General features: G+C 38.6%; 1 protein-coding gene across 8 annotated transcripts in view; it reads right to left on the bottom strand.

Annotated features, from left to right (window-relative positions):
• Window positions 1-16,071, bottom strand: part of rimbp2b (RIMS binding protein 2b) — a 91,342-nt gene that overhangs the window by 38,567 nt on the left and 36,704 nt on the right. For all 8 annotated transcript variants that reach the window (XM_055050485.1, XM_055050486.1, XM_055050487.1 and 5 more), the window contains exon 5: window positions 5,773-5,856. In XM_055050485.1, coding sequence (XP_054906460.1) covers window positions 5,773-5,856 — 84 coding nt within the window. The remainder of the gene's footprint in view (window positions 1-5,772; window positions 5,857-16,071) is intronic.

Genomic DNA, 16,071 nt, shown 5'->3' with positions numbered 1-16,071 from the left:
CATTGCTTTGCAGACATGTGAAACCTTTGCATGTTCCACAAGCCTGTTTCCCTATTGGATTGGAATTTTACACGACAAACCAACACAATGAAGTGCACAACTGTGGAAAACGATACATGGTTTTTAAAATAAAAACTCTAATAATGCCTATCTATCCAACAGCAGCCTTTAGCTTGATGCTTCTAGATAAAATGCAATGAAACTAAACTAAGTCACCTTGCTGGTAAATAGCGTCTATTGCATGTAATTCGATCACAATTTGAAATACATTAGATGCCAAACGTCATCATGAAGATGATTAAACCCAGGAGACAGGGCAGAGTTTCAGTTGTGGAGAAGTACAACACAGGGTTAGGAAAGGACAAAAGCATGGATGGGAAAAATAAAGAACCTGATGAAAGAAAAAAAAGGTATCAAGAAAGGGCTAGGGAAAAGAGGGAAGAAAGGGAGCAAATAAAAGTAAATAAATACATAAAAGAATTAACAAATGAAAGAAAAGAAGCAAGGGGGAAAGCATATAAAGAAATAGTGAAGGATGGAAGGTTACAAACATTTTAAAATTTCCAGACTTATGTGATAAAGTCTGGAAAAAGCAACATTTTTACATACTCATGCTTTTGAGTATGATATAAGTGTTTTGTTTCCATACTTATCTCAAAATACCTGGAAAATAGTCAAATCAAATTAGGATCGTTGTAGTTTTTCTTTCCTTCTTTCTTCTTTCTTTCTTTCGTTACTTTAAAAATTATAGATGTATAAAATCACATATGAACAAGGAATGCAAAAGACACATATTTTAGTACTGCAATAATCTTAAAGTGCTGAAAAAGGAGCAGGAAGAAGTAAGAAACTTATGAACTCCTTCCCCATAAACTCATATTATATACTCAGATGGACCCTCATGATTAAATGAAATAATAGTAATAAAAAAGAATAAACATAGGTTCATTAATTTTCCACTTTACCTGGGCTTATATTATTTATTATTTGTTAAAGCGAGAATAGCTACATAATTGATACACAATAGAGAAAAAATATATTGAAGCAAAGAGGGGCCATTTTATTGTCTGTGACTGTATGACTCAACCTGGTCCGAGACAGCAGCGTGGTTAATTTTGATGAGCCTGACAGATGAATCAACCCTGTCATTTAACTCATGAGCAATCCAAGGATTTCACCCACTTACTCTCTGTTCAGTACGGCAGAGCTCATCATTTGCTCTTGGTGCAGCCAGCTGTCGCTTTCTTGACTTTATTTTTAACCAAAGCCATTTGCGTCACAGAGGTAAATGAAGGAAGAGTCATCCATGTTTCCTTCCTCCGGATGACCTTTACATTTTGATATCATTAGGTAGCCGTGCAGTAGGAGGCACAAAAATTGGATCACTTAAGGACAAGGAGGATGTCCCATCTGACACTCAATTGAAGTAAATGCAGCTGAAAAATATATATATTTACTATTCGAAATTTAATTGGTGAGATAAAACAAAGAGTCCACACAATCGGCGTTTTCACACGAGACCGTTGTTAAGCTCGTCACCGTTTTCTTGACCAAATGACGCTTGTGTTACTGAGTGAAGTTGGTGAAGGCAACATAAAATCAATCTGCCTCATCAGCTGCATGCTGCCAGTCCACTCGGGTTCTGCCAAGGGAGAGGTTAACTATTTCACTTTGTGTCAGGATGCAATTTGTGCAACACCATTAAATAATGTTCGTCCGTATGCTTCTCCAGGTCTCGTCGTTGTTTGAAAAACACTCCAGCAGACTGACAGCCGATTAGGCAAATTGATGCAGCCCCAGGCAACTTTAGCGTAGCAACATTAGTGTGACTGCTTGACAGAGAAAACAAGACAACAATGTCTTGAGAAAGTGTTTACATTAAAACCCAATAATATAGTATTCCTGGTGAGTTGTTTTTTTCATTTTTGTTGGAAAATGCATCTTAAAATGTAAGAAAAAGACAGACAGACGAAAGATTTAGTAATATTTGGTTTAAAAGACAAAGTTTAATTTGATCTGTATCGAACTGTTTCAATCAAAACTGACACACAAATAAGCAACACCAGTAAGTTTGCATCTTAGAATCCCTCAAGATATTAACTCAAAACTTTACCAGTTGAGCTATCCACCTGAATGGCTGTTCCTGCACAAATAGTATAAGAATCAAAGACAATTTATGAGTATTACATATTTTTTTAAATTATATTACAGAAAAATAAACTGGACAAAATAGCTGGCAACCCTCTGTTAATGACTCAAAAACCCACAAAGGTCATTTTGAAACTGACAAAGGTAATAATTATCAAAAATGCGCTGAAAATTAACCAAAACATACCATACATTGTATTTCTGTGAAGAGCTCAGAAAAAGCCAGAGGAACATTTGAATAAAGTGGAATGCATCTGAGAACGTCGCTGTATTGCCAAGTCAACGTTTCACATCTGTGCCTTCATGCACTCAGTGCAAATTTTGTCTCAAACCTGCAACAGACGAAGAGAGAGGAGTGCATCACACACTCCAGCTCCATATGTACTCCACTTTATTTAATCAATGCTTCAGCCTTCCTGTCCTCCACAAGTACACTAATCTTGAAAAACGCCAGAGGAGGGGAACATTTAAATAAAGTGGAATACATGTGAGGATGTTCCTGTATTCCCCTAGCACATAAAACCAATGACAGACGCCAAGCTTGCCCTTTCTGGAAGTTTCCTTTTTTGTTGTTTTGTGTTCACAGCTTGTTTGTGTTTACAGGTATTTCACCCAGCTACTCCGGGGATACATCACAGAGACACGCCGGATCTTGTCGAGTCCGCTGGCGGACTGCCCTCGTATTGATCGTCAATAAACATGATGCATATTTGAGCGATGCTGGCCCAGCTACTGCTTGTCACCATGGCAACAGGCCTTAAGCGCTGATGATGTGACGGCCGGCGGTTGAACATCAGACACGCGGGAAGGTGGAGGTGCCAGATGGCGGTGACAGTGTTTACTGTCATTTCTCACATTTGCTCTGCGTGTTTATATACATGACGGCTGAGGCGAATCACCAGGAGGCGTTTACTGACCCTGGAATTCCAGCACTCGAGTCAGAAAAAAAAACATAAAAAATAAAAAATGGTGTATATTGATATATTAGCTGTCAGTGTTCATAAAATAGACAGTTAAAATCTTTCGAAAAAGTGGGTGAAGTGCCCGGTTTCGTTCGTAAAAAAAAATCTAATACGAGGAGGGAGGCGAGTCAGTTTAGAGCAAATTGCAAGTGACATTCCTGTCAGCTTGCCATCCCAACCTCCTTCATTGAACTTGTCTGTGTTTGTGTCTCTGTTCGCCGTGCCAGGTGCAGGGAGACTTCAGAGCCATGGTGCTACTGTGGAGACCAGCCTGTCAGTCCCGCTCACCATGTGGGGACAGTTTGTCCCTCGGGTAGTTTCCCCTGAACTCAGCAGGCTGACAATGGGCGAGGAGAGACACGCTGGCTGCCGTGAGTAGGGAAGGTCGGAGGAGGTCAGCAAAGAAAACAGTCCTAATGGAGTATTTATTTGGGGCAGAGAGCCACACACAAAGACAGCTCATCTAAAGGGCTCGAAGCAAGAGTATATAAATTGAAATGATGTTGGACCAAATAGTCCCATTACTGCTGAATCCCTCCAGCTCCAACCTTTCATAGGAATAATCCAGCATTATTTTGTTCCTACTTCTGTTTCAAGCATGTTCAATTTTTTTGAACCAACCTTTATCAAGGATTACAGGAGCCCACATGGTTTCTCTCAGATTAACGTTGATCAGCGGTACCCATTTGGTCTGGGCTGCTTCTGTCCTGCTAAGCTCCCTGAACTGACAGCAACAGCAACAGTAACAGTAACTCTACCTAAACCATCGACTCGAGCTTTAAACATGATCCCAACCCGACTACTTAAGGAGCTTCCCTCCCAAATACCACTTCCATCTTGGATCGCATCAATCCATCCTGTTGACTGTGTACGTCGGCTTGTTGCTAATGTCATAACGCGCAATAGATGTCAGCTATAGATGTCATAGCACAGAGACGTTAACTACCAACAATTTCCTTTTGGCACATGAGGGACACTGCGTTTTTTTTTTCTCTCAATCTCAGGCTGGGTTTTGGATCAAGCCACTGCATTCTTTCAAAGAGTTTAGGGGAATAAAGAACAGCACATTGCAGGTTTAAATATGTATTTGTAAGAAGCTATTATTTGAAAAATAGATTAGATTCAGTTTACAGCAATAAGATGTAACATTATTTGTCCATCCACAATTCAGGATCAATCTGAGCTACAGTATCCAGTCTGTTGGATCGGACACATAACCCGGCCCTCACTCCCCACATGCATCCTGGAGACTTTGCCATCATGGTCCTGGAACCGGTTCACCACAGTTTCTTCCTGGTGTGTTTTACTTAAAATGTTCCATTAACAGTCGAAACAAATTGCAAAAATGCTATTTCAAGAAATCTAACAAAATCGGCCAAATTAATTAGCCTAATGGTGGCATTCCTACTTTTGTCTGGGAATTTAGGTTTAGGAGTGAGTTTATGTAAACTTCCAACCATCATTCCCAAAGTTGTGAGGTCAGACAAAGTTGGAAACATAAAATGTCTAATGTCCATACATTGCTTAAACATCGAATCTGACAGTATTGAAATTAAAATAGAAAACAGTATTTATTCTGACTACGTTTCACTGTGAGTATATATAATCATTAGCCTTAATGCAAGGAAATAGCCTACTTATTTTTCTTAATACCCTCACAATTTGTTGCTCATTTAAATTAAATGAATAAATTAAAAACTTATAAATATTGTAAGTGAATTATAAGCAGTGGACTGAAAAAGTGTTGTTTTTTTTAGTTGAATTAAATGGTTTGTCAAAACAACGAGGGGATTAAAAAAACATGTCTGAATTTGAATCATCATCCAAATCAGACATGTCAATCGTGACGACTCTCCTTAAATAATACAACTTGAAAGTACATGCAATCACACTTAGTTTCAATCAAAACCCCTGAGTCCAAAGAACCATTTAGCATTTTCTTGGATCTGGCTCATGCTGTTGAACATATTTTCAAGCAAATAATGACTGCTTTATCACAGCCACAGTGCCTCAGAACAGAAAACATCTATTTGGAAGCAGTTCAGTCATTTCTTTCATCTTCTCTCCACAGATTTGGTTTTTTTTTTTTTTCCCTCCTTTTCTGTGTTTGTTCCCTTTAGCTTTTGTACCGGGTAAAGGCCACTCCAGCTGCAGGAGTGACATTTCTGGGGCACTGTAAGGAAAACGTCCTTCAAGAAACAACAAATGAAAATGCACAAGCACTGCAACACAGCTGACCTTCTACAGTGGTATAAAAACACAGATATTGCAGTGTACCTCTGGATATTGCAAAGTGGCTTTGTGTGGAGCTTCTTGATGTGTTGTGCGTACAAAAGAAACCAACAAAGTGACAACCGAGCATTGGCTTGAACAGTGTGAGTGTCGACAAACATGAACAATAACATGACTGTCACATTCATATGTACCAGGCTAGATTTAATGCTTCTGATTAGGGTGTTTTTTGTTGGGTTTTTTTTTTTTTTGTCATTTTTGACAACCCACTATCTTTTGAGAGCCAAGCTGTCTATGTCACCCATTCTCTCACTGTCTCTCTCCAGGGATGTTTGGCTGTGAAGATAGTGGGGAAAGGCTTTCGGGTGGAAATCAATTTCAACCATCATCCTTTCATTCAGAGGCCAGGATATATTTTTGGAGCACTTACCAAAGTCTGACATGTTTGATTCTTTTTCTTCACCTCTGCTTCGAGTGCTTCACACTCCTTCCTTCTGGTGCTGATCTCAGTCTCCTAAGAAGAAGAACAGAAAGGAAGAGGATCAATGTCAGGAAATGAAGATTTTTGCCACATCGGGACCAAAATAGAAACAGGACCTCTCAGTAATTAGTTTTTTTTTTTGTGTGTGTATATGTTCACATTACCTGTGAAATATATGTAAATGCGCTTAATTCAGACGGACAGAAAGGGAACTGCAAATTTTTCAAATGAATGAATAAAACAAAAAAAATGTAGGATGTGGACCTTTGTAAATTTGAAAATAAGTTTCCACAAATCCAAAGGGAACTTGAATATGTGAAAAAAAAAAGAAGAAGTTTACGTCCAGTTTTTATTTTTAACCAAAAGTAGTCGGTATTGAGTCTGAGGTTGAGTGCTCCAAGATTAAACTCTAATATTAAACAGGATTTTATCTGTGTCAGTGTGTGTGAGCGGCGCACACATGCGCACGTACTCCAGCAGCAGAACGCCACATGCCCCTGAGCAAGACTAAAATAGGCACCACTGGAGCCACCAGAAGCCCTCAGCAAATAATACATGCTGCGCGTGGGAACGCGTGATTGTGCACAGCTTGACTGGACTCTGAATGCGGGATATTGGAATCCATTCAAATGGACAAAATTTTCATTTTTGCTCCATCTGCTGGTTTCACAATCCACAAGTGCATAATATAAAAAGAGAAATCTAATAAGATAGTGTGCAATGAGGTCAGAGAACAGCATGCGGTGAATGAAGGGAAACACACTTTGACTCTGTCTGCACCCTTCTGGCATCTGAGCCGAGGCCATTGACAGTTGGCATGTTTGAGTCTTTGATCCCCATGTCTCATAGCGGGACTTACAGATTAACGGTGCCATGTTGTGTTAACATTTAAACCTTCCAATCTGATAAAAAGAAATAAACGGTATTCTGTTTTCAAGCAATAAAGAGAGATGAAAAGATAAATGTAGAGTTGTGGCTGCAGTCATTTTTAATCTGACTGATTTTCATCTGTACTTTAGATTTTATAAACCTGCTGAGTACCGGTACATGTTTTAAAGTCCCTCAGAGCTTTACTTTAAACATCCCAATTGATTCATTTGGGGAGTAGTCATGTCAAGAAATCTGAAAGTAACCAATGGTGCCACAAATGTCTTTATTACAGGACAGCGTTTAGTTAGTAAGAACATTTACATATCGATGTGAGATATTAATATCGCTGGTTTGCCCAATGACCGATATCATAGATATTATATATCTTTCCCTACCCTGACAAAATGACCACACTGCCTAATTTGCTTTAGTTAAATGCCCTCACAAACTTGTGTGGCATCACTATCACTGTCACACAGACTAGAAATAAAAAACACAACATAGATAATCCTCTCCAAAATAAATGTCAACAAGATGAAAATACACATTGATTTTTATAATCGATCAGTTTTACTTATCGGATCGATACTGCTAAATATTAAAAGATGAATAAAATTTGCCGATATTGATCTCTGGACATGATTTTTGAATCTTTGTCTTGTTAAAATACGGCAAAAACACTAATATTCTGTCTATTGTCAGATTTTTATTTAGCATGTCTTGCCACTTCAGAGGTCACGCTGTCATGTATCCTAATATGGTTTCCAGGACCCAGAGAAGGGAGCCAGACCCACAGAACCAGTGTTTCCATATTCATCCTGTTTGGTCTTAGTCCCACCTGAACAATGGGAGCAGTTTCATCACGGTTCTCGCACACGCCACAATGCTTCTCTTTTTCAGGTGTTATTATTTTTATGTTTATATCTTCTTCAGAGAAGAAACCACCTGTACGATCCAACGAAGGCTAACAATGCACCTCTAAGCAGATTCCTGCGTGTCAATCACTCAGAGCCTCCACAGACAACTCGCTTGCCCTCTTCTGTGTGGGCTCATATCTAATATGTACTATTTTCTGAACCAGTCAGTTACGGCACTGATGAATATTTCACACACCCATTTGTGCAGGCGGAGACCCGTGCACTCTCAGACATACAGACACATACAAACACTCCACTCGCAGGCTTGCTGAGGCCCATTTGTTTGGAGCACATTCGCCAATGTTCAATTAAAAATCTCTCTGATAAAAGACTTAAATGGCTGCCATTGTGAGTAATGAGTTCTTGTATAAGTGAAGAGGCGTTTACAGCACAGCAGATGAAGACAGATGCAAAAGACCAACCCCTTAGGCTGTGCCTAGCATTTGTGCCTCTGTGGCACTAATGCAAATGTATCCATGAGAGGTGCATCCAGAGAAATCTATACTTCTGTACTTTTGCAATTTGGTTCTGAGATTTTAGCCTATGGCTTACAAGATTTTTTTTATGTTTTCTGTAATATTTTTCCTCTGGATTTCCACAATCTTGCCTTTTCTTCTGCAGGTTTTGTTGATCTTGTTAAAATATGGTCACATTTTTCTTCATTTTTATAATTGTCTGATTTCCTTGATTTGTTCCCTGGTCTGCTTTAGTTAGTCTCTTTGTGCTCTTCCAAAACATAATTTGACTTATTTAATAGCACCTATGTTTTAATTGTGTTCAATACTGCAACAAAATCAAATACAAAGCATTTGGTCATGTGCTCATTTGATGAATATGTGTAAATATGCCACTGCAGAAACAATGATTATGTAACCAAAACAGTGGCACATTAAGTGCACACCCACTGTACGTAGATGACACGCCTCTCATATGTAGAAACATATTTTATAATCCATTTCCTAAGAGAACGTAATTGAAAATAAGTATTATGTCAAAAATATGGTAGAAGTCCCTTCAAATTGGACAAAAGTCAGCCAGACAAGTCCTTTGACAACTGAACATAATGATTTACATTATTACTACAGTGGGGAAATTGCTGCTAACATGTTCATGTAATAACGTAAACATGTCTAAGGGAAGCCTGAGCTACAAATTCGGCTGACTTTGTGATCGGCACCATGGACAGTTCCTCAGAAAACCCCATGGTGGGTTTTATGGAGAAAATACTCGAGCTGTTTAACCGTTTCTGCTACTGATGGCTTCACTGTGGTTTCACTCCACACCAGCGTCCTGATAGGATGAGTTCTTGATGGGTTTTGCTATTATTTCTGCAATGAATAATTGACACAAGAGGCTTTCCCCATCCTACTCTCAGTGATCAGCCTTTTGATCTTTCTGAGTTGGGAAAGCTGTGTGTATAATCTCTAATGAGCACGGGTAACCTCATTATGCTCTCTCGCACTCTCCTGCTCGCTCACTGCTTACTGCATTGAATATGGATGACGGGTACTCATGGATGCTGTAATAAGCCCGCCTATGGGTTAGACAGAAATAGAAAGAAATGTTGTTTGACAAAAAGAAAACAGACCGTTCTTCACAAACAGGATATAACTCATACATTTATAATAAAACTAAAAAGCAGCACTCTTTCGTGCTAAATAAACGCATCACATACATTAATAGAGCTGCCACACAACTTTCCACATGAAACTGCCTCATATTTTGTTAAATTGTGTGTCCAGGTTTTGCTTAACACAGCACAGCATTTATAGTGTATCTGGATGCACCATCATTCTCTCCACATTTTCTATAAACATGCCGCAGTGACCAGCTCAGACATTTACAGAGATAAAGTTTTTAAATGCATTTAAAAATCTCTCGTCAGCTGGAAACAGTGATTAACATTTTAGCCAAAACTTGCAGAAACCTTTCAGGTTAAATAAAATCAATGCTACCTTTCACACATATTTTTATTTGCTTGTTTTGTGAGTTAATATAAATCACGGAGTTTCACGTAAACTGACTAAAAATTGGCACACATGTGTTCAGAAGGATTTTAGTATCAATTTAAGTTGATCAGAACAATATTTATTGTATTTTTCCATTTTATTTACATGTCCACTAGACATAAATAGAACTCTATATTATAACGCTTTCAACACGGCACACCATCACAGCAAAGCCTGTCTGAGACTTCATTTGTCAGACTACTTAACAATTGCAATCAAAAGTATGAACAAAAGAAACGGGAAAGCACCCAGACTCCATATTAAACTCTAGAAGCTCACAAAAGACTGGCTCATCAAACAGGCCAATTACATTGAGTACAACTGAAAGGCAAACAATACACATCGATTCTACTGGATGACTTTTAACTTAAATCTCATATTTATTTACTATGTCAGGACAAAAGTCCTGACAAAAATGTTTTCCATTACAGGCCAGTGTTCTTAATATGGCCGCCAAGTCATTCATCTTGCTATGACCTAACTAAGGATTACCTAAAAAAAAAAAAAAAACTGATAGCTTTACAAATTGCTACCTTCAGCTGGAGCATATGCTATGAAGATGATTTTTACCTCTCTAAATCCTCCAAGGTAAACATCCTTCTATTATACAATATTTTATTTATGTCTGTTGTCTGTGGTTAAACTTCTACAAGCTGACCAGGCCATTAAGGAGGCTGAAGGACGAGACAAATGCAGTGTCAACACTCTTTCTTTCCTGGATGTTCTCCCTTTAATAAAAAAATAAAAAATAAAAAAAAACAAACAAACACCTAGACGATAGTTCCTCTTAGCATATGTCTATGCTGCGCACATACTCCTGGCCCAGACACACAGTAATCTAGTCCAGCGTTGTAAGCGCTTGCGAGTTCAAATCATTGGAAATGGCAGCATGGGTTCCATAATCAGTGCAGCTTAGGTTTTAGCTGTGTGCAGACACAGGATCCTGCATGGCGCTAATACAGAACACATCAGCTGTCTGCAAGTGTAAAGTATTTACCTGTGACTGCATGTGAATCTGAGCACAACAAAATGCAGACTGAATGGCAATTGATATATTTTCAGGAAATAATAAGGCTCCCAACTCCCACACATTCGACAACCACATTACTAAAGACACAAACGGGACTAAAGGAATAACATGCATCACAGAAGAAAATCCCAATGATGGATCAGAAAACGGTGGCAGTGAATCAACTTGTGTTCATAAGTATGAAATGGACTAAAATAAATACTTGCTAAATATTAGGATGGACAAGAAAAAGAAAAACGCATCGATTCAGACTGCATGGTTGTAAACTCAAAAACACCATATTCAGGCTCTTCCACATCATGCTAACAACACTATTCAGTGTGGATGCAGTTACTGAATAAGAAGACCTAAGCCGGAGAAACACTGCGCGATTTTCTTTTTGCCTGAAAGTGAGTCGGCACAAAAATTTGTTGGTGTGAGAGTAGCGTGTTGACATTTTCTTGGGCTGATGCAGACACTGGTCAGACTTAAGAACAACAGTTTGTTGCTGGTAGTCAAAGAAAAACAGAGCCTGGGACAAGAGAAAGTTCGTTTCTACATGTCTAGATTTGCTGAGACGTTTTCATTCAAGTGAGTAGGTGAGCATATAAGGTAGCGACTGAATGTTTTGCTGCCGAGTTGCACTGTTTATTCATTTGAGCTTTCCACTCCTGAGTGTCAAGGAACATGCAGTACTGGAAAAGTTTGACAGCCTTTAAGAAATTTCTGAGTTAAGGTTAGAATGCACGTTCTCTAGGGAACAAAGAGAGGATGCTGTTTAAGCAAACACTAAGAGCAGTAATCATCACAATAAGATATTAAACATTTATCTTTGTTTAAAATTTCTTGATAAACTCTGTTTTACACCAATTACTCTCTCGTGTCAATGGCTTGACATTTTCCCTGCTCCTAATGTAAATAATTTATTTATTTTCATGGCACCAACAATTCTAATGCTGCCCACATATCTTGCTATGTTTCACAGAGAAAATATAATTGGGGAGAATTGGAACAAAGTTCTTATCACTTCATTGCTAACATGAATGCTTTTCCTTCCACTTCAAAATCAATCATTAGTTTGTCCATGAAATCCTAATAAAACGCCGAGACGTTTGTGGCTTTAATGGCGCCTGGGTCATTTCACAAGATGCTGAAAAGATGAAAGGAAAAAAAGCATCAAGAGAAATAATTTGTGTAAAGCTATGGAGGGACAAATCGGGACATTTATTTTAAAAGCAGAATATGAAACTACAGTCTACAGCTGCCTCAAAGCTCACTTACAAACTGATTGATTAAAATATAGTGATAACTGCAGAGCAAGGGAGGGTACAGTGGGATAATAAACTGTGCTAATACCAGCCAGGCAAGGTTAATTTGAAAAAGAAGGCCTGCATATTGGAGAAGAACGACTGCAAACCCGATAATCTCACTTCATGAACACAAAGATGCCAGATGAGACTTGAACCTGGGTAAAAATGAAGCAACAATCCACAATAGATTTGTATGTGAAAATGGGTGTGGGGATGTGATATTCATTCAATTCCCAGTGACAGAGCTGAGTCTGACGCTGCCACGTAACACAGAGAAAACCTCGTTACAGAGAATAAACAGGTTTCAAATTCATGCATAGCTGAAGCCATTTCGCTGACTTAAGGGCCGCCGAGAACATGATGATTACTGCTGCAACTGAGCAAATGCATGAAGCCCAACGCCGTTGCCCACTCAGACACAGAGGCTTACTCATCCCCAGCTGGATTTGCTGGCAAGCCTTCCACAGACTGTGATTCAGTTCACATGGTAACCTTCCTCTCTCACGTCAGAGCAGTAAACAGCTTGTAACACAAGACAGTTCTCATAAATATGCATCTTTTTTATTCTGACTGTGCTCTGGAGAAGGCTCTGAAGCAACTCATAAACCATGCAGCACAGCTCACCATAAAACATGTGTTGGGAGGAAGTTATGATTTTTTGTGTCGTGCTGTAAACTTTAGATTTTGACTTTTTGCACCTGAGGTGATTTGTAGCACTTTGTCTTTAAAGAGACTCCTGTACATCCTGCACAGGATGTACAGTATGTACAACTGGGCTCTTTTGGTTACCAACAGGAGTTAAATTATCATTATGAAAAACATAAAATAGAAGATGCTTGCTTCTGTTAAATAACATATTATATATACACACATATACAATATTTCTCCCGGGAGGGTGAAGATGTCAAGAAGGTCAAACAGACTTAAATAAAATGGCCTTAAAAATCAAATGAAATTGAAAAGGCGACGGATGTGAGATCAGTGGTCTGATGTCAAACCTTACATCCAAAAGCACTAGATTATGGAATTTGTTATTAATAATGCCAGTAAAGAGCTTTTAAATTTGGCAAGTGCTCAAAGTCAACAAGAAGAAAAAATGCAGGAGGGAATCCAGACAAAAAAATTAGGTGTACTGCTTCAAAGACAGAAAATGGGGGTATACTGGAACAATAAAATTCAACAAGCAATTTTCTTTTGAGAGGTTATGTTTAAATTTCACTAAACTAATGTTTTGCGAGGAAACCAGAGTACCTGGAGAAAACACACCAAGCACAGGAAAGGCACATGAACTCTGTGCACCATGTCAAAATTTAAACCCAGCGCCGACTTGCTATTTTTTGCATTATTTTTTGCCAACATTTGTACAATTATTGTACGAAAAAGAAAAAAAAAACACATAATTAAAAAATATTTGTAAAAATATTTCCAGTTTTTAAATCGAGGAATATCCAAATCAGACAAAGTCCGCAGTGCAACATTATGTTCTGCAACTTTAAAAAGAGATACAAATCAGAACGGAGGGGGAATCTGAGAAAACAGACATTCAAAAAAAATCTAAACATCAACGCTGAATGTTTTCAGTTTTTGGTGTTTCTGTACAGATACTGGATATGCCTGCTTATTTTTGCTTCTTTGTTGTCCTATTTTTTCATCTCGTCAGGAAAAGCACCTTGAATTGCCTTGTTGGTGAAATGTGCTATACAAATAAACTTGCCTTGATGCTCATTCAACAAGTTTTGCCCTGACCCATCACTCGGCCTCCACAAACGTTCGGCAGCAATTCTAGGAGTATTTCTCTCTAAGTGAAATATTTCTATTGACAACTGATTGTGAGAGCTTCCATTTGGCCGTAAAAACTAACAAAGGTGAATAAAAGTTTTAGAAACCTCATATTGGAAACTGGAACATTTCTCTAGCGAACATAATGCTTGGTGGGATTTTATCTTTTTTCCCCTGAAGAGATCAACATTAAAGTTTGAATTGGAACAAAACATGCAAAAAGATGACTAGCACACATTGAGTTTCTTGAATTTGTGCATACTGTGTTTATCACCAGTGAGCAAGTAAACAATTATCACAAAATAAAAGTGGCAAAACTTCACATTTAAGCTTTTTGAAACAGATAAAAACTGGTAAATATGAATCAAGAAAAGATGAGTTAAATGGCTAAAAGGGCAGCATTTTTTTCTTATTGTAATATTTAATTTATATTGTAAAATAAAGAGATACACGTAATTTATTTTGCTGTGACCAGACCAGATTTCGCCCACTTCACAATAAGAAACCCTCATGACTAATTTGACTGTTCGTATCTCCTGACTTCCTCTGTTAGGGCAAGACTTCCCGTGAGTAATTAAAAAAGAGAGAACCTCACAAACCTGCCCTGATCACATTAATTCTCCATAAACCAGACTGGCTGTTTGTCTGCACACTTGGGCAACCACCAGATAAGCTGATTATAACACAAAATATTACATGCTGTCCTATTTGTACTGATCCAGTGTTATCCTGGTGTCCCTCGTAATAAACAATCACCGACCTATTAAATGTCAAGGTAGACTTAGATGGATAATTTCGAGGTGTGTGCAGTTTTAATTCCTTGACTGGAATTAGCCCCTCAATGCTCAAGAATGTCGTTTTTGTCATCGGGTGAAATATGTACTTGCAATTATTTAATCTGCTATGGAAATGTATGAAATGACCGAAGCGGCTATTGAGACTCACACTGAGACTCGCTGTTGGTGGTGATGTGAGATTATTACAGCACTGATGCAGCAAACTGGTTATTTATTAGTTTTTATTTCAGAGTTGAAAGCTCAACTATCCAAAATTGACTGGTTAATACCAATCCAAGCATCTCGGCGCTCCACGGAGAGATAATTTAGGCTGTTATGAGAGAAAGGGGGTCGTTACCAGCTGAGGTGGCTTGTCTCCCGCTTTGATCCTGTGCCAATGCCACAGACATATGCTGCTCCATCCTGCAGGGAGGAGCTACACTGGGTGCAGGGAACAGGTCTTCAGTGCCTTTCAATTCATTAAGCATCTCTTAACAGCTGGTGATCATCCAGTTTCCTCTCTTTCACTAAATCTAATTAACACATAAATTCAACATCCTTTTTTTTTAATGAGTGCAAACATCCTTTTCAGAATAACGGTTTATGAAAGGCAAATATTTATCAAAGACCAGCGCAGAAGCTCAGCGTTCAAATAATTCAACGGATCCTTGCATTTAGCAAGAGGCGCCAGGCTTTGACATTCTTTTTCAAACCCGTTTTTTAACGTTCGCCGAAGGCTGCTGTCAGCCTCGAGCCATTAATGTCCAACTACGGCTCTTTAATGCAAGAGAAAGGAATAAGAATGAGCCCTGCTGTCCAGGCCCATTTGAATTGTTAATCATGAGGCATCAGAGCTGGCTTTTTGGCCTCGGTGAAGCCAGACAGAGTCTCGTCTACAAAGCTCTTGAATTAGGCTGTGGATACGGAGAGCCTGTGTCCAGTAATGAGAGACAGGTGGTGCTCAGGAGGAGATAAAGAGTAAGGTTCTCACACCATGAGAGTCTGGCACGGTCACACGAGAAACAGACGTTTTGCCTTCCAATTGGGGCGGGGGAATAAACACTAACCATCATGGCCAGTTTACTAAATCCTCGACTACTGGTCAGCCAAAAGTGGTGAACACAGGACCTGCTGTCTGAAACCTGTCGCTCTAAGGTAATACAGGTGGACTGTGTTTAGTGTGGGCAAAGTTTATGGAAAATAAACAGGTAAGAAGGTTAATGAATAATACTGGAGCAAAATACAGAAATTAAGTTGCTAGAGAACGGTTCACATTATTTACGTGAATGAAGTTCTGTCGTTATTGTTTCATTAGTTAAAGTCAAAGTTTCTTTCTATAGCACATTTACAACAGCCTCATCTGACCAAAGTGCTTTACAGCAACTACATCATCACAGATAGAGGAATAATAAAACAAAAATTAAAAATGAAGTTTGAGCAAAACAATGGGACAGTTATAAAATTTGCAGATAATATCAGAAACTAATATTATGAATAAAAACCAAGAAATTCTTAATTTCAGCTACAATTTCCCAGAAAAAATGTCAAATCAGTGAGGTTTATGTCCCCCCTTTTGTA

Source organism: Poeciliopsis prolifica, unplaced genomic scaffold (assembly GCF_027474105.1).
Source record: "Poeciliopsis prolifica strain line A6 unplaced genomic scaffold, Auburn_PproV2 SCAFFOLD031, whole genome shotgun sequence".
NCBI classification, from domain to species: domain Eukaryota; kingdom Metazoa; phylum Chordata; class Actinopteri; order Cyprinodontiformes; family Poeciliidae; genus Poeciliopsis; species Poeciliopsis prolifica.
Note: the sequence above shows the minus strand (reverse complement) of the source record. Positions and strands in the feature narration are given on the sequence as shown.